Raw genomic sequence first — 26,418 nt, forward strand, 5'->3', positions numbered from 1 at the left:
TCACAGTCCTAGAGGCCAGAAGTCTGAGATCAAGGTGTTGTTGGCAGGGCCAGCTCCTTCTGAGGCTGTGACTGGGTATCTGATCCAAATCTCCGAGCTTCCAGTGGTGCTGGAAATCCTTGCTGTTCTTTGGCTTGTCAATATATCATCCGGATTTCTGCCTTCATTCTCACATGCCATTCTCCCTGTGTGCCTGTCTCTGGATCAAAGTTTTCCCCCTTTATAAGGGCACCAGTCCTATTGGATTAGGGTCCATCCTACTTCCAGTATGACCTCACCTTAACTACTATATCTGCAATGAAATAAGATCACGTTCTGGGGTCCTGGAGATTAGGAGAATGAGTTGAGTTGATGGAGAAGGGAAACAATTCAGCCCTAATAGAAACTGAAAGTCAGGGCTCTGTTTATCAAGAAATGGGTAAATATGACACATTTTCACCAGTTAGAAAAAGAAGCTAAGAGGCTGGAAAGAGATAGGGCCAAGAAAACAAGGAGACATTTCAGTACCAGGGACAGCAGCTCGCGTGTTTTTCTTTTCTTTTTCTTTTTTTGGTTGCTGTTTTTTTCCCTCTATCTGGCTGCAAGCCTTCCAGACAGACCCACAGGCTGGCAGAAGGTTGTTCAGGGGTTATACCTACCCTCCTAGAGCCAGCACACTCTGTCTTCTGAATATAGGGCTTCACAGGCAAGAAAAGACCCAAGGAGAAAGGGTTTTGCCTCTCTTTTACACCTCCCAATTTCTTTCCTGCCATGCCTAATGTCTCTCAGGCATTATGGCTGTTTTCTTAGTGCCTCTGCATTCCTTGAAGACCCTGGAGATTCAATTCAGAAAATAGAAACTCCAAAAAAAAAAAAAAAGAAAAGAAAAAGAAAAAAAGCAGGAAGACATGTGTTGGGAGAAGATATGGGCATTAAATATAACCAAAAAAGGATAAGCACACACAATATATAAAGAGGGTGTGTTTGTAATATCTCCCATTACAAATTTTTATTCTGGTAACATATGCATACCAAAATCTGCCATCTTGACCATTTCTAAGTCCACAGCTCAGTGGTACTGAGCACATTCATATTGTTGTACAACCATCCCCACCATCCAGAACTTTCTCATCTTCCCAAACTGAAACTCTGTCCTCATGAAACACTGACTTCCCATCCCCTCCCCCAGCCCCTGGCCCCACCATCTACTTCCTTCTCTCTATGGATCTGACTCCTCTAGGATCTCGTTTGAGTGGAATCATACTGTATTTGTCCTTCTGTGTCTGGCTTATTTCACTGAGCATCATGTCTGCAGGGTTCATTCATGTTGTAGCAGGTGTCAGAATCTCCTTTCTTCGTGGTCCTTGTATAGATGGACAGCGTTTTGTTATCCATTCATCTGTTGATGGGTATTTGGGTTGTTTCCACCTTTTGGCTGTCCTCAATAATGCTGCCACGAGCACAAGTGTGCAAATATCTTTTCGAGTCCCTGCTTTCAATTCTTTGGGGATATATACCCAGAAGTGGAATTGCTGGATCATATGGTAATTCTATGTTTAACTTTTTTGAGGAACTGCCAAACTGTTCCCCACAGCCGCTGCACCATTTTTACATTCCCAACACAGTTTTTTAAAAAATGAGTGTTAGAAGCTGTCCTCAGCTCTGCCTGGTGCCCCTTCCCCAGGGCCCCAGGGCACCTCTCAGGCCTGGGTCAGAGACTCCTCCCCACCACCAGGCCCAGCTGGTGGGAGCAGCCGGTGAAGTGAGCGCAGCCCAGCAGGACGCAGCTTTAATTAACTCCAGCCTGGGGCGAAAGTGATGCCCCCAGAGCTGTTCCCAGGGGCTCTGCACAGGGAGTCCCCGTCGGCGGAAGCTGAGAGACCATGGGAAGGGAGCTGGGGGTGGAGGACCCAGGACTCGACAGCATGAGAGCAGCCACCGATGGTGTCATTTCAGTCCGTGAAACTGAAGTCCCCAGGGGTTAGAGAGGCAAACCCAGCTCTGAGGCCTGGATCCCTGTGTCCATCCCAAATAATCTGCCTGCATCTCACACCCCGCAAAATATTTTAAAATATCTTTAATCTCATTGGCCTTTCTCTGGGCGCCTCCCTCTGCTCAGTTCTCTTCCGTCTCTGTCTTTCAATCTTTCTTGTCTCTATGGCTCTCATGCCTCGCACCCTCAGGACGTCTTCCAATCACACCCCAGCTCTGGACCACTTTAGAGCCGGCCCCGCCCCTTGCCTCTCCTGATTGGTCCTTCCATTTGGCGCCACGCCTCACCCCTCTAGCTCCGCCCCCGCATCTAGGTTGGTCCATTCCACTGCACCCTCGGAGCATCTGTTCTGATGGGGAAAACCGAGGCGCCCACACAGGTGCAGCGGGCCATCCAAGGCCACAGAGTTGGTTAGTGGCAGAGTCACTGGGCTCCTCACTCCAGTGTTGAGGCCTCTTCTGGTTCCTTGGGGCTGCTAGTGCCCTTCATCATCCTCCTCCCTGGGGCGGCAGCTCTGCCCCTTCCCCCTTCCCCCACCTCACCCCGCTTTTTAGCATCAGCCACCGATTTAATTAACAGCTGATTCGCCTCTCTGCCTTTCCCGTCTCACCCTTTGGGAAGTGTGGGGATGGGAGGGGAGAGCTGAGCTACTCTTAACTGCCCCACGCCCAAGGGGGCTTCAGCCTCCTTGTCTCTGTTTTTAAAATTATAGTGAAATACACATAATTTAAATTTACCACCTTAATCACTTTTCCTTCTTTTATTTCCTAAGTTTTTAAAATTGTGGTTGAATACACATAACAGAAAGTTTGCCATTTTAACCATTTTTGAGTGCAGAAATTAGTGGCTTTAAGTACACTTGCATTGTTGTGCAAACATCTCCACCATCCATCTCCAGAAATTTCTTATCTTCCCAAACTGAAACTCTGTCCCCATTAAACACTGACTCCGCATCCCCTTCCTCAGCCCCTGGCCCCCACCATCTGCTTTCTGTCTCTGTGGATCTGACTCCTCTATGGATCTCCTGTGAGTGCTTCACAGTGGAACTTCCTGTGAAGTTCCAACATGCATGCACAGCCTCCTTTTCTCCTAACACCTCTATTTCTCTCCCCTCCAGGCTGTGCCTTTCTCACCTACTGTGCCAGGGACTCTGCCATCAAAGCTCAGACTGCCCTGCACGAACAGAAGACCTTGCCCGGGGTGAGTGCTGGATGCTGCTGGGAAGTGAAGGGGCAGATGGAGGGGATGCTGTCAGTTTGGGGAAGGCTAAGGTCCTTCCTGGGATCAGCTGTGAAGCTCATCTGCCTCTGAACTCAGAAAGAGACGAATGGAGCAGAGACACAGAAATCATCACCCGGATGGGCATTTCTTGTGTGTTAACTGCATCCCAGGCTGTACACTTCATGTCAGGGTGGTTGTGGAGGTTGCACACTGCATGGGGGCACCTGACTTCACATGAGAGTGCCACTGGAGGATGAGGAAGCATTAGTAGGCAGAGGGACAGCAGGTGCAAAGGTCCAGGGGCAGGATGGTGCCTGGTGTGTTGGAGAAACAGCCAGGAGGGCCGTTTTCCTGGAGCAGAGAGAGCGAGAGGGAGAGAGGGAGGAGGGGAGGGCAAGGAGGGGGTGGAGGCAGATGTTCAGGGCATTGTGGGCCTCAGGGAGGAGACTGGACCCTACCTACCTCTCACCATAAGAAGGGAGGGGATTTTCTTTCCTCTTGTCCTTATGGAGCGAGTAAAGCTATGGCTCCTTATGTGATATTTCCTCCCCAGGCGAGGCTGGCCCAGGCTCTGGGCCTGCTGGTTCTCTCCTGTCAGCCCTGTCCTCTTTGGGTGGGCAGGAGGTCCCTGCCCTCAGGAAAGGATGGAAGGTCCCCCTCAGCCTGCCAAGCCAGGACTCCAGTGAAACCTGTAGCACCCCACCCCATGAGTTTGGGGGCAGGAGGTGTCGCCCTTCCCTCTAGAAATCTCAGGGACCCTTCAGTATCAAGGGGCTTCAGAGGATGCTAGGGTGGCATCTTGCCATTCCTACCGGGAGCATGGATGCCACATAGCTGAGAGTGGACAATCTGGGGTTCACTTGCCAGGAACAAGAAGCTGTGGCATGAGTTTGACTCAACTCTGAGCAAGCATCCAAATATTTGGGGGTGGCCTCAACCTTACCTTGCAGAGCAAAGAGCCCCTCTTTGAAAGATGAAGTGGCAGAAGCAAGAGCATACGCTATGGCAGCCACATCAGTGGGCTCCTTGTTTAGTTTCCACCTGTTGTTGCCATGTGACAATGAACCAGTGACTCAACCTCTCTGATCTTCAGCACCAGAAGATTATAATGCGGTGGGGTAGGGGGAAGAGTGTTGAGGAGGTCACTGAGGGCTTCACTGAGGAGGTGGCATTTGGGAAGAGACTTGAAAGGTGAGGAGGAAGGACAGGCTAGGAGAGGGGACAGGATATGCAAAGGTGAAAAAACACCATCTGGAATTCACTCTTCTCCCTCACTTGGACCTGCTGTCAACACCTCCCCAAACCAACAGGAAACTGGAGGGCAGGTCCGTCCATAGCACCCAGGGGCACAGTGGAGTTCTGTAGATTCTATTAGTTATCTCCCGATGTGTCACAAATTACTCTTCAGGGACTCCCCTGGCGGTCCAGTGCTTAAGACTCCACATTTCCACTTCAGGGGGCACAGGTTTGGTCCCTGGTTGGGGAACTAGGATCCTGCATGCCTCACTGGATGGCCAAGATTTTTATTTACAAAAATAAATAACAGAAAAATAAATAACTAACAAATTACTCCTTAACTTAATGGCTTCAAACAATCAGCATTCATTGTCTCACAGCTGCCAGGGGTCAGGAACAGGGGCATGAGTTGTCTGCATGGTTCTGGCTTCTGGTCTCTCCTGAGGTTGCAGTGGAGTCATCAGCCAGAGCTGACTGTGGCTGGCAAATCTGGCCCAGTGCATGGCTATTGGCTGGAGGCCTCAGCTCCTCTCTGTGGGCATCTCCCCAGTGCTTGCTACTTGAGGGACCTCACAGCATGGCGACTGGCTTCCCGCAGGGCATGTGATCTGAGAGTGAGCCAGGAGCAAGCCAGGATCTTTTTTTTTAAATTATGTATTTATCTATTTATTTGGCTGCACTGGGTCTTAGTTGCAACATGCAGGATCTTTAGTTGCAGCCTGTGGGATCTAGTTCTCTGACCAGGGATAGAACCTGGACCCCTGCATTGGAGCATGGAGTCTTAGCAACTGGACCATCAGGGAAGTCCCAGGCTCAGGACTCTTTGTCCTCTCTCTGCTTACTCTCCTAGCACAATCCAGTTCTTTCATTCATATCTATCCTGCTAGCCAGCCAGCAACCTTTTATTAAGCACCTGCTTAATAGGCCTGATGCTGCACTTCTCTCATCAGTTCTGTGTACAGAAGACACCCCTTGGTGACTCCTTCAGGCACCCCATACCCAGCAGAGCTCAAACTGCCCACAGCATCCCCTTTGAACCAGTTTTTCCTCCCTTCCCCTTGCCCCACCCCAGCTTCTCGTGGTCACTGGCAATCCTTGGCCTGTAATCCTTCCAATTCCTGCGTCTGTTGTCAGGTGGCCTTCTCCTCCATGTCTACATCTCTGCCATCTCCACCGCCTTTCTGTTATGAGGACACCAGTCCAGTCCTGGATGACCTTGTGCATAGATCTGTCACTTAGTTACATCTATAAAGATATCATTTCCAAATAAGGTCTCACTCATAGATTGCAGGGGTTAGGTATTGGACACGTTTTGGGGGAGGACAGCCATTCACTTCACTGCAGGGGGTGACCACAAAATGAATAGCTGGATGGAAGGGTGACCGGGGAACAGTCATCTCAAGGTGACCTGTGGTGATGACCTCATGGAGGGCAAATAGGGCAGCTTTCTGGAGGGGGAAGCATTGGAGCCTAGTCTTAAGTGATGGGGAGGGTGGTGGCAGATGGGGGTGGTGTGAGCACAGAGCGTACTGAGGCATGGAGGCAGGAGTGTGCCTGACAAGCTGAGTGTGGGAACACACGAGAACCAAATGGAAGTTTACTGCCCCCAGGGACACTGGGCAATGTCTGAGGACATTTGTGGTCATCATGACCATGGAATCTCACGGGTAGAGGCCAGGGCTGCTGTCCCACACCCTACAGTGCACAGAACAGACCCCCCCCCCAACAATAGAAAATGATCCAGGCCCAAGTCAGCAGTGCTGAGGTTGAGGAACCCTGTTTAGGAGAATAAGGAGCTGGTGAATGTTCTAGAACAGTGCTAAGAGAAATATATAGAATGCATACCACATACAGCATTTAGATTTTTCTAGGAGCAGCGTTTAAAGGTTAGAAAGAAACAGGTGAAATGAGTTTTAATGCTTTCTTTCATTCTAATGCACTGTCTCAAAAATCCTATCAAGAGGCTGTCAGTAGGGCCCACGTAAAACTTACTAATGAGATAGTTCACATTCTTTTTATTTCATCTCAAGTGTTTGAAAATCTGGTGTGTGTCTTGCACACCCTCAATCCCTCTCAACCAGAACACTTAGTGGTTATCAGAGATGCTCAATGTGGAGTTGCGTTTTATAAAATTGACTACTGAAAAGGTAGATTCCTTTGCTCAAGTTGTTGTAAACCTACTCAGAGCTTTTCCAAGAATGGAGTCAGTTTTTAGACGTTTTTGTAAAGGATCAGAGAACAAATGTTTTCAGCTTTGCCTGCCATACAGCCTCTGTTGCATCTGTTGAAAGCACAAAACAATCACAATGACTGTGGCTAAGTGCCAATAAAACTTTATTGACAAAAACTGGCTGGGGTGAGGTGCAGAAAAGGGCTGTAGTTTGCCCATCCCCATATTGGGCTATCACCATCCAATAGAATTTACTGGATGTTCCATCTCCGCTGTCCAGTAGGGTGGACACTTGCTCCGTTTGGCTATGGAGCCTTTGAAAAGGGGTGAGTGTGACTCAGGGACTGAATTTTTAACATTATTTAACTTTATTAGATGTAAATTTAAACTTCCACTGGCTACATGTGGCTAGAGGCTACCATCCTGAACACTGCAAAATCTAGAATGCTCTAGATCAGGGATCAGCCACCACGTTAGACAGTGCAGATCTAGAATATTCTAGACTCTTCGACTGTGTAGACCTAGAATGTTCTAGACCCAGGAGCATGGTGCAACGTCATTATATGTCTAGGTTAGGGAGTTGTCTGTCTCTCTTTGACACCAGCTCGCAGCTGAGAAGGGGTTAGGGGCCTCAAGCCACCTCTTCCCCTCTCAGGGCTGTTTCCCTGGTATTATCATTGTCTCCCGGCACTTGGGGGGCACCTCATCCAGCTGCCATGTCAGCAGGGCCCTGGGTCTGCTCTGGCCCCATGTGACAGGCACGGGGACTGTGGTGAGAGAGGAGGGGACTTGTCCCAGGTCACCCAGCAGGGTGAGCACTATGGCTCCACCCACCCTCCTCCACAGACCTTGAACCTGTGGCTTCTCTGGTTGAGTTTCCTGTAAGCTGCCCCCTGCTCCCTGGAGGTGAGGGCAGATGTTTGATAAATAAAGAGGAGGGTCAGAGCTGGATCCTGGGAACAGAGGGGCTTGGCTTAAATTTTTTTCCTTAAAATTTGAAAAATACTGCACATTTAGTGAAAAGTGCATGCAACCCAACTGACTATAAAGCAAGCACCCCGTTACCGCTGTGCACCCGGAAACCACCCCAACCCATGTTCCCAAGCCCAAGCCCCTCTCCTCTCATTGGAGGAGCCACTGGTCTGACTTTTATGGCAATCATCCCTTCCTTTTCTTCTGTTACCATGAGGATGAGATTCAATATCATGCCTTGTAGCTTTGTGCCTTGTCACTGCTGTGTGGTATTCCACAGCCTGGATGCACCATTTGTTCATCCATCCTCCTGCTGGTGGACATGTGAGTTGTTTCTAGTTTTGCTGTTAAGGCACAGAGATCCTTGCCAGTGTTTTGCTCTGGGTGGACACATGCCACATTTGGGCCAGTCTCATACACAGGAGTTCGGGATCCCTGAATATGTGTGTCTTCCAAATCTGATGAGAGAAGGGGTTGATTTTGGGGGTGAGCCTCCCTCCACAAGAACACCCACAGAAATGGAACCAGTCTTATAGTAGGAGAGCTGGAGGCTTGCTCACTAATCGCACAAGGAGACGTGGGGACTATTGGACAGGAGAACCCTTTGCCTGTCAGCATGTCTGAGCACAGGTGTCTAAGCCTCCTCCCAGGTGTCAATGCCAGAGGATGGAGCCTTGGCTGCCGGAGAAAGCCTGCCCTGCAGGGTCACCTGCTGCATGTGCCTGCGCACTGCCCGGGAGACAGGGGCCCTGGGCTGGGCCATGTTAGAGACAAAGACAGCCAGCAGCTTTTCTATCCCTGTGTGTGTGTGTGTGTTTGTGTGTGTGTGTGCATTGGGGGACACAGTACAGATCGACACCTCTGTCTCTTCATCTTTTGATTAACGAGGGAGTGGTCCCAGTGGTTTGCCAGCTCAGTGCATCTTCCCCCACCTTGGCACAGCCGACGCCCCCCCTCCCGCCAGTGCTGTTTTCTGCAGCAAGTGACACACACCCCTTCCAATTCCCACCTCGAATGTGACAGCAGAGTCCCTGGGGGATGCAGTTTAATCAAATCTCAGCATTCTGGAATAAGATCCTACAATGAATAACAGAATCCCAGAATAGAACCCAGAATGGACCACAGGACCCTGGAATCCACACGGGGCCAATGCCTCCAATTGTCACAGGGATTCTCTGCTGGCCTGTCACACCCAGGGTGGGGATCCTGGGGATGGAAGAAAGTCCCACTCCAGTGACAAAAGGCAACAGGTCCAGTTCCCACCTCGAGGATGGCAAGGGGTTGGGTGGCCATTGGAGGCAACACTATCTCTTTCTTTGTGAAGGTCTTGGGAGTGAGGGATGAGCCAGATCGGGCAGTAGCCATGCTGCTCGTCTGAGCATTCTGGAAAGGGATGAGTTTGAGTTTGTCAGACTGTGAACCTCCCACAACAGGCCCCTCCCTGAACCCCCTTCTGTGTACACAGGGGTATCTGAAGTGGTCCTTTTTCAGAACCCACCCCCACATCTCATGACTTAGTTCAGAGTTAAGCCAGTCCTGGGAATGAGCAGGAGGCCCCTGAGGTGCCAAGTGTCTCAGGATATGACTTTCGAGGCCTCAGTGTCCTCATCTGTAAAATGGGTTTGTGGTGTGTTTTGAGGGTCCTGTGAGCTGGGACACGCCCGAGGCTGAGCATGCACTTGGCAAATACACAGCCAAATGAATGAACTCATGGTCCCAGGAGAGTCGAGCTGTGGGACTCTGGCCAGTCACGTCTCTTCCCAAGCTCGTGTTCTCCCGTGAAACGGGGACAGCTCAGACACGCCTGGCACAAGCTCTTGGGTTACTTCCCATGCCGGGCACTCTGCCCAGCACGCCTGCCCCACTCTTGCCTGTGGGACAGGAGTCTGGAAACTATAGGTCTTGTCTTGTCTCATCTCGTTTGCCACTTGTGGACCCTATGCTGGGTCTTTCTCAGGAGGAGGTCTTAGAGCCCCTTACCCCAGCCCTGACCCTGGGAACCCCTCCAAAAGAGGAACAGAATGTGTGCTGAGGTGGGGGGAGATGCTGTCATCGAGGCAATGACTGGGCAAAGCAACTGAATCAGGGAGGATGGAGGGGAAGGCTTCGGGGGGAGGTTACATTCCAAGGGGCTTGTTGGGCAAGGATGGGGTGCACAGGGGTGTGTTCCAGTCCATTGTCCTCAGGGTGGGGGAGGAGAAAGGGGCAGAAATGGTTGGGACAGAGCAACAAAGTTGCCTCGGATGCCAGGATGAGGAGTTGGCACTCCACCCCAAGGGCAAAAGGGCGCCATGGCAGAATCTAGAACAGGAGAGGGGCTTGGGTGGGAGAGGAAGAGCATGGAATGCTAGCCCATGCAGCCCAGATAGGGGTTCACCTGCTTCATCCCCCTCCGCACCACCCATAAATAACCCAGTCAGGGCTTTCTCTGGGCCCCCACACCTTCAAAACACACAGCTTTGCAAACTCAGGAGAATATTTGGGGCCCCAGCCTGTCTACCAAAGGATTTTCCTGCAGTCCTTCCCCCAAGTGGCATCAGTTTCCCCATCTTTCATATACATAATAAAGGACCCTATTTTCCCAACCGGTGTATGGCTTGGTTGTAGTCATTTAGCAAGAGCTGGGTGGCAGAGCAAGGACTGGGTTCCAGTCACTTAACGTATGCCCGCCCAGAGCCCTAGTCCACCTGATCCTTGGCTGGAGGGATGGATGGGTTTTCAGAGACCCCCTCTCCCCCTGAGAAAACTGGCAGGAGATCTGGTCTCTGCTTCTGATTTTCTCCTCTCCCTTTTTGATTTGCCCATCTGTAAAAGGGGCACGTTTCCATTTCATAAAGTTGTTTGGAGATTAAATGAATCAATGGACATAGGTATTGCTCCAATTTGTTCCTCACCCGCCCTGCCATGAACTCCTATTCATACTTTAAAACCCACTGCAAATTTTCCATCTTCAGTGCATCTCCAGGAAAGTCTTTGGCTCTTCACTGTTCTCTGCTCTAGGCTCTCCCAGCACTTGACGCCATGAGTCTGGAAGTGTCTGCATATCCTTCTGTTTCCCCCACTGCCTGACTAGTGGAATGCTCCCTGAGGTTGCAGAATTACTCAGCTTGAAGCACATGAGAATGTTGTTGAATAAGTGTAAAGAGGGAGGGAGAGGGCAAGGAAAGGATACAACAATGGGGAGCCAGGGAAGGTAGAGGAGCGAGGAAGGGCATTCAGCAGAGACCTTGGTGGGACAGATGGAGAGAGGGAGCCGGAAGGAGGTGGGCAGAGCCAGTTGGGTGGGCAGGGGCGACAGGAGGGGTGGGGTGAGGGGAGACCCAGCTCTCCCCGGCACGCCTCCTCCCGGCTTGGGCGGGCAGCGCGGGCAGGGCCCGGCCTCTGGCGTGCGGATTGCCTGGGCGTTGGGCGCGGAGAGCGGAGAGCGAGGCGCGGAGCCAGAGCGTGCGCGCGTGTGCGCGCCTGTGCTCTCAGGGCCAGCCGGGCGGGCGGCGGCACATGGATGCCAGCCTGGCGCGCATCTCTAGGCCGGTGGGTAAGGCGAGGCGCGGGTCTGCGGGATGTGGATGGCCGGGCCTCAGAACCTCGACTTTCGAGTTGGGGACTGGAGAGGAAGGGGATGCCCACCAGGCTTCTTAGAGCCAGGCCAGGACCCCTTCCCTCCCGCTGAGCTGACCCAGGAGGGGGAAGGGGCCTCCTAGTAGGAGGCGGAAGGTCCCAGGCTCTGCAGCAGGTGGGGGAGATGGGAAGCAGGTACCCAGGCCGAGAGAACGGGGTAAGGGTGGAGGGTGCCCTGATGGGGGCAGGTTCCCTCCCTGTGGTCCTCCTCCCTCGCTCCCTCCCTCGGCTCATCCATCTCCAGAAGATTATATTTAAATATCTCTTTTGTGCAAGGCAGGAGCTGGGCTCGCCCCTAAGAGGCGGTTTCCATGGCAACAACAATTGCCAGCTTCCGTGTGGTGAATCAGCGTTGCCATGGCAACCCCATCCTCATCTGCCCAAGGTGCTAGGAGGGGGGAGGAGGTGAGGGCCAGCGGAGGCGGGTGGGAGAGGTGCGGGAGAGGGAGACTGGAGCCCAGGTGCCCCCTCCCTCACATCTCCCTTCACCACTTCAGTCTGCCCTCAGCCCAGAAACTGGTCCCATCTGGTTGAAATAATCTCTCCTCAGGCCTCCAGCTAGAGGGGTGTGGTACCCAGGTGAAGAGGGTCCGAGATGTGTGTGCATGCGCGCGCGCGTGTGTGTGTGTGTGTGTGTGTGTGTGTGGTGGGGGAAGGGAGATGTTGTTAGGCCTTTCCCAGGTGGTCAGGGTCCCTCTATGGGTGTGGTTGGGTGGCAGGAGGATTGCACTGGGGAAACTGGGGGCCAAGATGGGGAAATAGAAACCCCTTGAGTTCTGGGGCTCCCAAGGCTGAGTTCACATTGAGGAGGCCCAAATATGCTTCAAACACACACTTGAAATGGGGGAGAATATCAGATGGGGGGGCCCACCAGGGGAGGGGGGGTAGAAAAATACCTCTCCAGGCCTTGATTTTGACATCCGTAAAAAACAGGGTAAAAATTGTGCCTCTCTGAAAACTTGCCGGGCAGGTGTGTTGTGATTAGAAAACACTTACCAAGTATCATCAAGTACCTCCGAAAGGCTGTGGGGATCTACTCCAAGACTGACTTGAGAGGGGGCTGGGACCAGCACTTGTTCCGACCCCAGGCCTGGTGGAGAGGGACCAGGCGCCTTTCTGTGATGGCGGGTGTTGACCACTTCCTTCTGGTCACTTCAGTTCAGCAAACTCCTCTGATTCTCTCCTGTACCCTGCCCTGAAGGATGGGGAGTAATGTGATGGTCTCAGTCTGGAGGGAAACAGAAACATGGAGACACCTCCTGCCCTGAGGCAGAGAGAGGAAGGGGCCCCAAGAGGTGGAAGGGTTGCCTGCATGGCAGCTTTTGAACTGGGATGAAGTTTACCAGAGACACCAGGTTGGGAAGAAGATTCTGTCCTAGAGCCAAGAGAGAAGTAAATGCCACCCAACCCCACATCCCTCAAGTTTGTTCTGAAATACTTGCATTAGTTCATACCCAGGGCTGGGTAAGTTGCAGGAGCGGGAGTTAGGGAAGAATTCTTCCACTGAATAGTTCATTGGTTTCTTCCAGTTTCAGTGCTGGGGGGTGGTGGACAGAAGTGTCCAGAACAATGAGGCCAGACTGAAGGCTGGTCCATTCAAGTATGACAGTTCCTCTGACTTGTGGCTCAGGGAGCTGGCTAAAAGTAGCTGCCTTGGTGTGCCAGTCAGCTGCTGCTGAGTAATAAACTGCCTCAACTATTTTCTTTACTCATGATTCCATGGGTTGGCAAGCCCAGGGTGGGCTTAACTGGACAATTTGGCTGATTCGTCCTTCATGTCATTCGTCCTTCAGAGTCATTCATGAAGCTGTAGTCAATTGGGACTTGACTGGGGTTAACTGGGCTGGGACCCCCATGAGCTGTCTGCAGGGCATCTCTGTGCATGAGATCTCATATCCTCCAGTGAGTCACCTGGAATGTCCACCCTGAAATCTCCAGGGTTCCAAGATGGCTAAGTCTCTTGAGGCCAAGGCTTGGAACTCCCACTACTTCACTTTCACTATATTCTATTGGTCAAAACAAGTTTCATGGCCAAGTCCAGATAGAAGAGGTAAAGAAATAGACTCCAGTTCTCAATGAGAGGAGCCACAGTGTCCCATCATATACAGGGACCACAGGAGTTGTGCCATCTTGGCAAGCAATCTATCACACTTGGGGGTGGTGCAGCAGGGAGACTTCCTGGATGAAGGGGTATTGTTCCTGGGTTTTGAAGGCAAAGTAGGAGTTTTCTAGGTAGCAAGAGTAAAGCCCTGGAGGTAGGACCATGTGTTATTGGGTGTGACTGAGGTGCCGGTTGCTGCCAGAAGCTGGTGGGATGCTGAGGCTGGGGAAGTGGGCAGGAGTGCCTGGCAGGGCTCAGATGAAGCTCCCACCATGCTACCCCCACTGTCCACCTTGACCTCCCTCCCCTTCTCTTCACAGATGGCGCGGCCAATCCAGGTGAAGCCTGCGGACAGCGAAAGCCGTGGAGGTAGTTGTCATCTCTCCATGGCTGCCAGGCTGTGGGTTGATGGAGGAATGGGAGGAGGGAAATCCTTGCACAAAAGGTGGTGGGAGAGGCAGAGGCCCCCACGGGGGTGGGGCAAGGTGGTAGAGAAGGAAGGCATGGGTCCCTCCTCCTAACCACAGGGCCACAGGCCCAGCTGTGGAGGGTATGGCCAGGCCCTGCTGCTTTCCCCTAGAACTTGAAATACCTGATTCGTTTCATGTTGCAATGATGGATATCTTCAGATGCAGAGGCACTGGGGGTCCCCAAAGGACTATGGATTGTTTTCTGGATTGTGTGTGTGCACAATTGGATATATGAGCCAGTGCATATGTGTATGTGAGCATGCATTCCTGGGCATGCCTGTATGCAGATGTGTATGGGTGTGTGCACATGGGCATGTGTTTTCTGGCTGGTTCAGTGCCCGTCTGTGTGCACATCTGTGTGCCTGGGCTGTGCATAGGTGCGTAGGTGTATATGTGGAAGTGTGTGAGCTTGACTGTTCTAGACTGGGAGTGTGGGCGTGCAGGCTCAGTCTTGTGTCTACGTGAGGTTGGACGTCAGGGTGGGTGCGTGCCATCAGGAGATGCTTGACTGTCCCCCATGGGATCCAAGACTAGCCATTCTTAGATACTTTGACCCCTCCTCCCCATCTCAGATGGATTGCAGGCCTGAAGGAGAGCACTCAACCTTGGAGATGGTGTGTGGGGCAGGGCTGTTAGGACCTCTGTGTATGCATAGGAGCATGGTAAAGCCCATCTGGGCTGGGAGCCCGTTTTCACACTCTCAACCTGGCTTCCAGTGGGGGTCAGGGATTGGAGAGGGGGCTCTGCATGTTTTCATCTCTGTCTCTCTTTGTCTCTCTCTCATTCTCTCTCTCCCTCTCCCTCCATCTGTTTCTCTCTCATCTTTTTCTCTCCTATTTCTCTGGTTCTCTCTGAGCCTCTCTGTGTCTCTCTTTGTCTCTTTCGGTTTCTCTTTGCCTATCTCTGTCTCTTGGTCTCTCCCTGTCCCTCTCTCTCCCTCCCACCCCCATGAATGACAGCTGCCAGAGAACGGGTTTCCATAGCAACCCAACTCACCATTCCTCACAGAGGAAGCTGCCTGGTCCCTGATTACAGGGGAGCAGCGCAGCTCCCCCGGGAGGCAGGGCAGGGCTCTAGTCCCTCGCATGGGAGAGGCTGGGCCAGACTGGCACCTGGCCTTAGGCTTGGGCAGGTCCCAACCAGGCTTCCAACCAGTCCCAGTCTCCCCAGATACCTGGTCTGCACACACATGCCTTTATTCATTCATCAGACATTGATTTTTGGCTTCTCCGGAGCCCTGGGAAAGTCCGATGGGGAGCTCTGCTGGGCACTGTGAGAATGCAGGCGCCCTCAGTGCTCACCCCTGCCTAGAAAATTTAGATGGCAGACAGACATGGACCCAGGCCAGGCAAGGCATAGACCCTAGTACTGTGTGTGGGCTTTCTGAAGAACTCAGAGAGGTGGGAGGAGCCCAGAGGCGGGAGTAGACGTTTTGCCCAGAATGGGGAGCAGTTGGGTAGAGAGGGCCTTCTAGGCAGAGGGCACTGAATGAGGTGGGAGGCCTCAGGCACGTGGGCGGATGAGCAACACAGGCAGGGAAAGCGCAAGGCTGCGTCCTCCTTCACACGCGCAGAAGAGGGCCCCCTGGAGGTCCAGGGGCCCAGCTCCAAGCCCTGTGCCTCCGATTTCTGCTGGAGGGATGCGGGAAGTTCCCCGAGGCTAGGACTTGGCTGAGGTGGTGTCTCCCCCCACAGGGGACCGGAAGCTGTTTGTGGGAATGCTGAACAAGCAGCAGTCAGAGGAGGACGTGCTGCGGCTGTTCCAGCCCTTCGGGGTCATCGACGAGTGCACCGTGCTGCGGGGACCCGACGGCAGCAGCAAAGGTGACCGGCTGGGGGCGGGGCTAGCTCCGGGGGCGGGACTATAGGAGGGTGGCCTAGGAGAGGGAGGCTGGATCCAGGGGGCGGGGCCGGGCTTGTGGGGCGGGACTGGCCTGCAGTGGGCATGGCCTGGCACATGGAGAGCGGGCGGGCGGGATGGGGTTCCTCTAGGCGAGAGGGCGGGGCTGGCCCAGGGGGCGGGGCGAGCAGAGGCTGTCTAGTCTCACCGGGTCCCACCCGCCGGCCCAGGACCGTCTGGGGCTACCTTCCTGTGTCTGTGTCCATCAGACTGTTTCTGTCTGGATTTGCCTGTGTCTCCTGGACTGTCGGTCTACCTGATCCTACTTACTCCACCGTTCCTATAAGGTTGTACCATTCAGGAATGATTGTTTTATGATCTTCAGCAACTTGTTTTCTGGTCTGCTCTGTTTGGGTCTTCAGGTGTCTGGTGATCTCTGTCTACCTGATTCTACTTGTTCAGGTTTATCTGTCCAGAACTGGCCTGTCTCTGCCCGTGTGACTTTATCTTACTAGGATGGTCCCTGTCTGTTTATTTGCCTGGCTCTTTTCTAAAAATTGAGATATGATCACATACTGTAATCACATATTGCCAATGCAGGAGACACAAGAGACGTGGGTTTGATCCATGAGTCAGGAAGATCCCCTGGAGGGGGAAATGACAACCCACTCCAGTTTTCTTGCCTGGGAAATCCCATGGACAGAGGAGCTTGGCAGGCTACAGTACAGGGTGTCACAAAGAGTTGGACAAGACTGAGTACACACACACACACACACAGAGTAAAATTCACCTTGTAAAAGTGGACAGTGGGAAAAAAAGTGGACAGTGAAATGCTTCACAAAATTCACAGAACTGTGCAACTATCATCATCGAATTCCAGAACGTCTTCACTCCTCTCCCCCAAATTCGTGTGACCTTTCCATAGCCCTCTGTCTGGAACTGTATCCTGTGACCATCTGTCTGGGTCTGCCTGTGTCTACTGGTCTCTGGTTGTCTGTCTGCCTGATTCTGCCCTTGCCCAATGACTCTTCATCCCCATCCATCCAACTCTGGTCACATGGGTGTATCCATCTGGGTCTGAGTGTAACTCTGCCCTAGTGTGTCCACATCTCTCTTTGTGTCTGATGGTTTGTCACTTTAATTCTGCCTATCTGATTACAACTGTGGATCTCGTGGTATTGGTGGCTGGTGAGGGTTCTCTAATCCTGTCCCCTTCACTTGTTCTAATGGGCAGTTCCTGCCTCCCTACCCTGGGCACCACCTCACACCCTCTGATGATGTGTTGGACAAACAGTTGTCTTACTGTCTGATTCTTTGTTGTCCCACTGTCTGTCTGAACATATGGCTGCCTGTCTCTGTTGTCCGACCTGTGGGCTGCCCATGTCCATGCTGACCTGCTGTGCAGGGCTGCCAGCCCCTCTCCTGTGTCCCCTCACCGCTCCCCTTCTCTCGGAGCAGGCTGTGCCTTCGTGAAGTTCTCCTCCCACACCGAGGCTCAGGCGGCCATCCACGCCCTGCACGGCAGCCAGACCATGCCGGTGAGTCAGAGCTGCCCTGGGCAATTTGGGTCAGGGTAGGCAAGGGGGAGGGGCCTGGCCTGACCATCCCAGCCATCTGGTAACCCCTGGCCCTTCTTCAGAGAGGGGATAGGGTGAGGAGAAAGAAGTGCATCTCTGATGATGGTATGACTGGGTGTATGTATGTACTTGTGTGTGTGTGTGCATGCAAGTGTAGACTATGCAGAATGTCTTGCCAGTGTTTGGTTGCCCATGTGTGAGTATGTGTGGGCCAGTGTGTGTCTTGGTGTGCACACGTGTGCATGTGCCTGAGAGTGTGCTTCCATGCCTGTATGTGAGTGTGTGGTTGTGAGTAGGTGGGTGTCAGTGTGCACATGAAGTGTGTGCAAATGGATATATGTTCATGTGTATGCTGATGCATGTGTACACATGTACACTGTGACCGCATGCATGCAAGTGTGTTGAGTGGGTGTGTTCATATGAGTGCACACATGTAAGTTATATAGGTAAGTGCACATGTGTGTTTGTGTGTGAGTGTGCCCCAGTGATATGGGAGGAATGAGTGCATGTGTGTGCATTTGTAAGAGTGAGTGTGTGTGAAGGGGTGAGCACATGTGTGTGAATGTAGACAAATATGTGTGTGTGTGTGTGTGCAGAAGTATGTGAGAGTATATGTGCATGTATTGTGAGTGTATGCATGTGTGTGAGTGTGGATGGTGAGTGTGAGTCGCTGTGGGTGGAATGCATGTGTGTGTGCAGATGTGTGTGAGCCCCAGAGGAACAGGAAGGGATGGGGCTGGAGGGGCCTGCAGTTCAGGGCCAAGAAGCTTGGGATTCCTCCCAGGGCAATGGGGAGCCCCCCCAGGGTTTCCCCAGGAAAAGGGAGGGGCTGGCTATTTGGAAATGTCTCCATGGGGCCAGTGTGGGAGATAGGCAGGTGCCAAGTCTAGAGCTGGGAAATGGTGGGCCTGAAGCCATGAGAGGCTGGGGGAGACCACTCGGGTATTGGAGGTGGCCCTGCCACCCAGAAAAGTGGCCCTGGGAGCCTCCATCACTGTACAAAAATGCCCGAATCTGCCACAGGGAAGACAGACCTTGGGGAACCCACTCTCCTTTCTGTTGTTCTGCAACATGGTGTGAAGAGCAGGGCAGTCTTAGATCCTCCCTTCTCTTGCTCTCTGGGTCATTGGGCATCAGTTCTAGTCCCTGGAGAGGGAGGAATCAACTCAATCCAAGGTCAGGCTTTCTCCTGCTCAGAACTGTCCACTGATGGAGCTGGTGAGTGAGAGGTAGTGAGCTCTCCATCAAAGTGGGTATTCAATTTCTCAAATGATTGGAGCCTCACCTGTTCTGAGGTGTAGGCAGCTATAGAATCCTCTGTATGGGCCTTCATTGTTCCTTTCCAGCACTTGGGTTCTCCACCTTTTTTGAAAGTGTTGCTGACAGTCAGGTCCTCCTCTGCTTCCCAGAGGCAGCCCCCACTGGGCCTGGGTGCCCCACTTGTGTGCATGGCAGCCTACAAGGTCAAGTGCGAGACCCAGGATGCTGATCTCCAGACTATCCTCACTGTGGCCCCTGGGACCTTGAGGGAAGGGCTGATAGTTGCTGCCACCCACACCCCTACACTCCCCCCCAGGTACCTCAGAGTCCTGGCAATGTCCCCCTTCTTTCCCTCCCTGCTTGCGGCTGCCCTTGCAGGGTGCCTCCTCCAGCCTGGTGGTCAAGTTTGCCGACACGGACAAGGAGCGGACGCTGAGACGCATGCAGCAGATGGTGGGCCAGCTGGGCATCCTGACTCCATCCCTCACCCTGCCCTTCAGCCCCTACAGTGCCTACGCCCAGGCTGTGAGTTACTGGCGGACACACTCCTGTCTCCAGCGGGGCTCCTGACACTGCTGTCTTGAGGGCCCAGCTCAGTGTCTCTCTCTCTCTATCTAGCCTCTGTTGAGTGCCTCTGCCTCTTTGTCTATCTTTCTGTTTCTCTTGCCCAGTCTCTGACTCATGGCCTTATTCTGGCTATGGCTAAGTTCCCAGATCCAGTCCATTTCCTGATCTCAACCCCAGCTTAGCCCCCCACCATGAACTATGCTCTGAGCCCAAGCTGAACCCCAGCTGACAGGACCCCAGGCTCAGCCACCAAATCCAGCCTGAGCCACAACCCTGGGCGAATATCAAATCAAGACCCAGTCTTGGGTTGACCCCCAGATCCTGGCTGTTCCCCAAATCTAGATAAGCCCCAATTCTAGCTAAACCTCCAGGCTGACTCCAAACTGAGACCCAGCCCTGAGTGAGTTCAACATTGGCTGAGCTTGGGACTTCCCTGGCAGTCCTGCCGTTAAGACTCCATGCCTCCAATGCAGGGTGGGTAGGTTCGATCCCACATGCCATATGCATGGCACAACCCAAACAAACAGAACACATAAAAAAAAACATTGGCTGAGCCCTGGTCCCAGACTAAATTCTGATCATAGACTGAGCTCCAGTCCCTGGCTGAGCTCTGATTCCTAAATGATCCTTGAATATAGTCTGATCCCTGATCCTATGCTGAGCCTTGATCCCGGGCTGAGCCCCAGTTCCTAACTGAGCCCTAACCTGACCTGAGCCAAGATACCTGGCCTGACCCCCTGCCCCCATTTCTGGAGGACTGGCTCCCCAACCCCATGAGCCATGATCTAAGGCCAGGTGCCTCTTGGACTGTGTACCTGACTCCCTCTCCACCCCCAGCTCATGCAGCAGCAGACGACGGTCCTGTCCACATCAGGCAGCTACCTGAGCCCCGGCGTGGCCTTCTCACCCTGCCACATCCAGCAGATTGGCGCTGTCAGCCTTAACGGGCTGCCTGCCACGCCCATCGCCCCTGCCTCTGGTGAGAGTCTGCCAGGGGCCCACAGATGGGGGGCAGAGCCGGGGCTATGACTCAGTCTTAGCTGGGGCTAAGGCTCCCCATGATGCTCTTCCGCTCCTCAGGACTGCACTCGCCCCCGCTGCTCGGCACCGCCGCTGTGCCCGGCCTCGTGGCCCCCATCACCAACGGCTTCGCAGGTGTCGTGCCCTTCCCTGGTGGGCACCCTGCCCTAGAAACCGTATATGCCAATGGCCTTGTGCCCTACCCAGGTAACTCGGGTGGTCCCCTGGGGCCGAGGAGAGTGGCAAGGGGCAGGGAGGGTGTCCCTGGGACAAGCATGAATCCCTTTGCCTTGGTGTCCAGGGAATAAAACTACAGGAAGCAGGGAATCTTAGGTTAATAGATACTAGCTATGGGTGCAGAGGGGCTTCCCTGGTAGTTCAGCTGGTAAAGAATCCACCTGCAATGCAGGAGACCCCGGTTTGATTCCTGGGTCAGGAAGATCCCCTGGAGAAGGGATAGGCTGCCCACTCCAGTATTCATGGGCTTCCCTGGTGGCTCAGACAGTAAAGAATCTGCCTGCAATGCAGGAGACCTGGGTTCAATCCCTGGGTTGGGAAGATCTCCTGGAGGAGGGCATGGCAATCCACTCCAGTATTCTTGCCTGGAGAATCCCCATGGACAAAGGAGCCTAGAGGGCTACAGTCCATGGGGTTGCACAGAGTCAGACACGACTGAGCGACTAAGCATACACACACACATGGGCACAGAGAAGGGGGTTAAACATAGAACGTTTGCAGTCAGACCTTCCTGGCTTCAAATTCCAATTCAGTGGCCCTTGTGGGTAGCTTCTTTACATCTCTGAGCCTCAGTTTGCTCATCTGGAAAATGGGACAGATAGTATCATTCATCTCATGATGTTGCTCTGATGAGGCAATCAGTCTGTAAGATGTTAACCTATCTCCTGGTACCAAGAAGGGTGCCATCAATCTTCACTATTAATCGTTACCATTTGGGATCAGTGCCCATATTCATTCATTCATTCATCCAGGACTGACCATGCACTGATTTGTTGCACTGGACTCTGCCCTACTGAAGCAGAGGTCTCACCTTTCTCTACCCTAGCTATACCCTGATTTCAAGGCAAACATCTTCCCACACCTGGCTTAGGTGAAGTTTGTCATCTGGGTTTCCACTGCTGAGAATCTGTTTATTTTTATTTTGCAATAATTGGCGCTTACAGGGAGTTTCAAACATAGTACAGAGAGGCCCTGGTTACCCCTCACCCAGTGTCTCCGGATGCTAACAACAACAGTATGTTGTCAAAACTAGGAAACTGGCATCAGTACAGTATAATGAACTGAACAGGTGTTGGAGACCCTGTTCAGACTTCACTATTTACAGGCACTTGTGTGTGTGTGTGGTTCGTTCATTTTATGTCATTTCATCACAGGTATAGTTTTGTGTAACCAACACCACAATCAACATACAGCACCGTTCCATTACTATGAAGTAATTCATTCATGTGACCCCTTTACTGGCTTATCTCTCTGCCCTCACTACCCCATCTTCTAACAACCTCTCTCCATTCAAGGAGATTTTTAGTTGCCTCGACAAGCCCTCTCCTCCCCCTGTGTCCTCCACTAGGGACTGTCGGAAGGTCACAGTCACATAAGGGATCCATAGGCTGTCTGATGATCAACGTGTGGGGAGGGAAAAGGGGGAAGAGTTGTGAATGGGTGGTGATCAAGAGCCGAGACCTGGAGCCCTAGAGAATCCAGAGAAAAAAGGGGGAGGAGCAAGGGGGTCTGGATGGGGACAAAGAGTTGGGAGTTAAACCTCTCTGGAGTCTGAGAAAACTAGATTTGAGTTGAGTGGCCCTGTGCCAGCTGCTGTTTTCTCACCTGTAAGAGGTTCCCTGAGCTTCAGTTTTCCTCACCTGTGGAATGAGGGTCATACCTGTAAAATGTTTGTGCAGAAATGAAGCCGGGGTGGATGCTGTGGGGTGGATGGAAGACTTCTGCTGTCCCCCGCCCCACTGAGCCCCTCCGTCTGCCCCGCAGCTCAGAGTCCAACGGTAGCCGAGACCCTCCATCCTGCCTTCTCTGGAGTCCAGCAGTACACAGGTAGGGAGGCAGTGCGGCGCCCCCCCAACGCGGGGCACCCCCGCCCCCCGGCCCTCAGTTTCCGACCTGGGCTAGCCACTCCACGCCCCTGGCCGCACTTACATCTGGTTCCACCCCTTAGGGCCGCCCTCTCATTCTACCTTCCCTCTTCTGTCTAGCCATACCACCTACTTTGTGGCTTGGCCCCCGCCTCACCCTCCTTCGACATTTGGCCCTGCCCTTCATAACCTGCCTTTGGTCCCGCTTGTTGTGTCCTGCTCAGACCCGCTCTCCAATGTGACCACGCCCCCTCATTCTTCCCAAGACCGAGCATTGGCTCCGCCCTCAGCCATGGCCACACCCCTCAAATATGGCCCCGCCCCATTAAACACTTCCCTCCCTCATACATCTCTCCCATGTGACCACGCCCCTCTGCCTTCCCCAAACCTGCCTTCCCCACCCTCAGCCACAACCACGCCCACTCTGCCCTTTCCTATGGCCTTGGCCCCGCCCTCAGACTGTCTCTCCCATGTGACCACGCCCCCTCATTCCTAAAATCTGGCCTTGGCTCTGCCCTCTGCCATGGCCCCACCCTTTCCCTTCTACTCTTCCCTGTTGTCTTAGTACTTCCCCTCAGACCAACTCTCCCCTGTAACCACGCCCCTCCACCGTCCCAAGATCCATCTTGGCCCCACCCTAGGCTGTGACCCCGCCCCTCATTCTTAGCCCCGCCCCACGCGCCCACCGGCCTCACGCCCGCTCCGCCCTGTGTCTCGCTCCTGGTCTCTGCAGCCATGTACCCCACCGCGGCCATCACGCCCATCGCGCACAGCGTCCCCCAGCCGCCGCCCCTCCTGCAGCAGCAGCAGCGAGAAGGTGAGGGGGCCGCGACCTCCCCTGGGCGCCAGCCCTGCCCTTTGACCGCCCCCCTCCACCTCCAGGACCTTCTGCCCGGTCTGGTCTGGCCTCAGGGAACCGTTCGGTCTGAGGTCCGGAGAGACGTGCGTTCAGTTCCCGGCATCACCTGGGTGTTTGGGAGGCAACTGAGCCTCCGTCTTCTCCTCCGGAAAGTGGGAACAGGGCTAGTCCCGACCCCATAGGGATAGCAGTGACCCTGTCCCCACCAGGAGCTCTCTCCAGAGTGCAATGACTTTTTTTGAGTTTGAGGTCAGGAGGTGGGGTGATGAGGTATCTCTGGTGAGATGAAGCTTCCTCAGTAAAGTCAAGTGGGAGAGGAGTTAGATTCTGGAGTCGGACAGCGGGGATTCAAATCCACCCAGTGCTGACTTCAGGCATCGTCTGGAAGGCACCTCCCTGCCGCTTGCCTCTGTTTCCTCGTCGGTCACACAGCAGCCACACAGCGACCACCGGTGCCACGGGGCCTTGCTGGGGAGTGAGCAGCACGGCTCCTGACACATAGGCACTCAGCCCGGGAGGCTTTTCCCCGCCTTAATCCATCTAGTGGGGGTGGCGGTGGGGAGCTGGGGCCAGGCAACCAGCCAGAAAAGTCTCCCCCAGGACATGGGAAGTTTATGGATGGCCTGGCCTGTAGACTGAGTTCTGTGAGGTTCTGTTCAATTCCTTGCCCAGCAGGGTGCTGTGGGTAAAAGCTGGTTCTGATGCCTTTGGTGCTGCTGTAACAGGACAGGATATCTGCTTTCTGGGAAGTCACCCGAGTTGCAGAGCCTTACAATACCAACTACAAGGCTCGTGGGGGAAGTTGGATCAGGGTACACCACTCAAAATGTTGGCTGTGGGAGTTCTCTGGCTGCCCAGTGGTTAACTCTGTGCATCCACTACAGGGGCACAAGTTCAATCCCTGGCTGAGAAACTAAGATACCTCATGCAGCCCTCGTGTGGCCAAATTTTTTTTTTTTTTTAGAGGTTGGCTGTGACATGGCAAAAAAAAAAAGACCCTAATAAAAATGGTAGCACAGTTTTATGCATGTTAGGTGATTAAGAAAGCCATGAATAGTACAATAAATTGGGCATTAGAAGTTTGCACAGGGAAGTGGCATCAGATGGGTTGTAGCATGTGAGTTACCGTGAAGTAATGGAAAGCTTCGTCTCAAATCAGACGGAGAGTCGGAACCTCAGACGGGGACAGGTCCTCCTCCGAATACACTTGGAGAACTGAGAAAGCTGATGAATGTTGAAGCTGCGTTTGCACATGTGTGTGCATTTTGCTTTCTTATGAGGTTTCAGTTCAGCTAGGTGTGGTTTTCTGCCTTCACCTAGTATTTCTTGGGGTTGAGTTAGCACACAAGCAAACACAAAATTCATGTTTGCTCACAATTGTTCTGTAACGTATCAGTTGTGTGGAAACACACCTGTATTTTAAAAACAAGCACGTTAGGGAATTCCCTAGAGGTCCACTGATTAGGACTCGGCGCTTACACTGCCTTGACCCCGAGTTCAATCCCTGGGCGAGGAACTAAATTCAGGCAAACTTTGCAACACGGCCAGACAAATAATCAAACAACAACAGCAAACAAGCACATTAGCAGAACTGTGGTCCTCATCAGGAAGGTAAGGGTGGATGTGAATGTGTAATCTTGAATTTTGTATTTTCTGGGGTGGGAAATGTTCATTGCAAGTGTTGGGATTTCTTGGTGGTTTGAGGGTTACCTTTGTTTGGGGGGATCTGGGAGAAGATCATCTGTAGGTTTGGGATTAGCAGCAGGTTTGAGGACTAAACTGGGTAATCAGTGTTTTAAAATGGTATTATTATTTATAATTCTTATATGAGCCATGCACTGGGGATTCTTTGGGAAGGAATGATTCTGACGGTTAGCTGTGCTTTAAAAAATTATTTCTGGTTGGTTTAGCACATCATTTAAACATGACCAGTGGTTTCAGGATATCTGAGATTCGGGAATGGAGAATAATCTTTTATTTCCCTACATTTTATTTTTGCATCAGTTTTGAAATGATCCAAGCTTTTAAAAATTAGCCAAGGTTTGGAGGGTTATCCAAGGTTTTGAAAATTATCTGGATGTTTGGGGTTTGGGACCAGGGAGTTACTCATCTTATTCTAATCTGTGATCATTAGACTTTCAAAAATGAACCTTTCCATTTAAACCAGTTTTAGATTTATGGAGTGATAGCAAAGACAGTACAGAGTTTCTGTTATACCCTACGACCAGTTCATCTGAATTCTGTCAGTGACCAGGAGTTTGAGGTTTAAGAGTTTTCTGGGGGGTGTTGAAGTTGTCTGGGAGTTTTGGATTATCTGTGGTCTGGGATGAAAGGCTTTATTTCAGTTTGGGGGCTAGGGATCATCTAAAGTTTGTCAGTTCTCTGGGACCTGAGGATCAGCAGAGGTTTTGAGCATCTGAATGTGGGATTTTATAGACAAGGGCTCAGGGCACCCTGCCTCCCCTCCCCGCTGTTTCCATGCCCCTTCTTTCCTGGTGTCAGGGTGCACCCCTCCCCCAATAGCTGGAGACACCAGCTGTGGGCTCCGGACCCGTGCCCCTCCCCTGGGGGTCGGCCTCCTCTCCTTGGGGGCTTTATGTCTTTCTCTCCCCCCACCTGCAGGTCCCGAAGGCTGTAACCTGTTTATCTACCACCTCCCCCAGGAGTTTGGAGACACGGAGCTGACGCAGATGTTCCTGCCTTTCGGCAATATCATCTCCTCCAAGGTGTTTATGGATCGGGCCACCAACCAGAGCAAATGTTTTGGTGAGTCCTTGCTGTGGGTGCCCCTTCTTGCTTGCCGCTCCCTGAACCGCAGGCCCCTCGCCCTGGGGGGGGGCGGGATGTGGTCAGCCACCAGACAAGTCTGGTCTGAGGGAACCACATTCGGGGGCTTCCCTGAAGGTCCAGTGGTTAGGACTCTGCGCTTTCACTGCTGAGGGCCTGGGTTTGATCCCTGGTTGAGGAAGGAAGATCCCACAAGCTGTGCAACGGGGTCAAGGGAAAAAAGAAAGAATCACATTTATGATCAGAACAAGTACTTATTAAGCACCTACTGTGTACCCAGCACTTGGCATGAGTCATTTCTAAGATTCCCTTGTTCATTCATTCATTCATTCAGCAAATAAACATATAGGGGCTTCCCTGGTGGTCCAGTGGTTAAGACTTCGAGGTTTCACTGTGTGTGTGTGGGGGGCACAGGTTTGATCCCTGGTGGGGGAACTAGGATCCCACATGCCACCAGGTGTTGCCAATAAATAAATATATAACACAAGCCCTATATAAGATTAAACAAAAAAAAAAAACCCAAATAGACATACAGTGCACCTACTGTGTGCCAGTGCCCAGCACAGTTCCTGGCACAGATCAGTGAAGGAAGCCAACAAAAATCACTGCCCTCTGAGAGCTCACGGCCCTGCTACCCTGCCTGTAGA

The 26,418-nt window shown here is 52.7% G+C and overlaps 1 protein-coding gene across 7 annotated transcripts in view; it reads left to right on the plus strand.

Moving 5' to 3' along the window:
• CELF5 (CUGBP Elav-like family member 5) overlaps nt 1–26,418 on the plus strand; it is a 50,331-nt gene that overhangs the window by 15,263 nt on the left and 8,650 nt on the right. For 2 of the 7 annotated variants that reach the window (XM_043466135.1, XM_043466136.1), the window contains exons 2-11: nt 3,090–3,172; nt 13,611–13,662; nt 15,455–15,583; nt 17,058–17,137; nt 18,815–18,961; nt 19,841–19,982; nt 20,084–20,230; nt 22,025–22,087; nt 22,859–22,942; nt 25,607–25,750. In XM_043466135.1, the coding sequence (XP_043322070.1) occupies nt 3,090–3,172; nt 13,611–13,662; nt 15,455–15,583; nt 17,058–17,137; nt 18,815–18,961; nt 19,841–19,982; nt 20,084–20,230; nt 22,025–22,087; nt 22,859–22,942; nt 25,607–25,750 (1,071 nt within the window). The remainder of the gene's footprint in view (nt 1–3,089; nt 3,173–13,610; nt 13,663–15,454; nt 15,584–17,057; nt 17,138–18,814; nt 18,962–19,840; nt 19,983–20,083; nt 20,231–22,024; nt 22,088–22,858; nt 22,943–25,606; nt 25,751–26,418) is intronic. The other 5 variants (XM_043466140.1, XM_043466139.1, XM_043466141.1 and 2 more) reach the window with 4 other exon arrangements.

This window comes from Cervus canadensis, chromosome 4, assembly GCF_019320065.1.
Source record: "Cervus canadensis isolate Bull #8, Minnesota chromosome 4, ASM1932006v1, whole genome shotgun sequence".
In the NCBI taxonomy this organism is placed as follows: domain Eukaryota; kingdom Metazoa; phylum Chordata; class Mammalia; order Artiodactyla; family Cervidae; genus Cervus; species Cervus canadensis.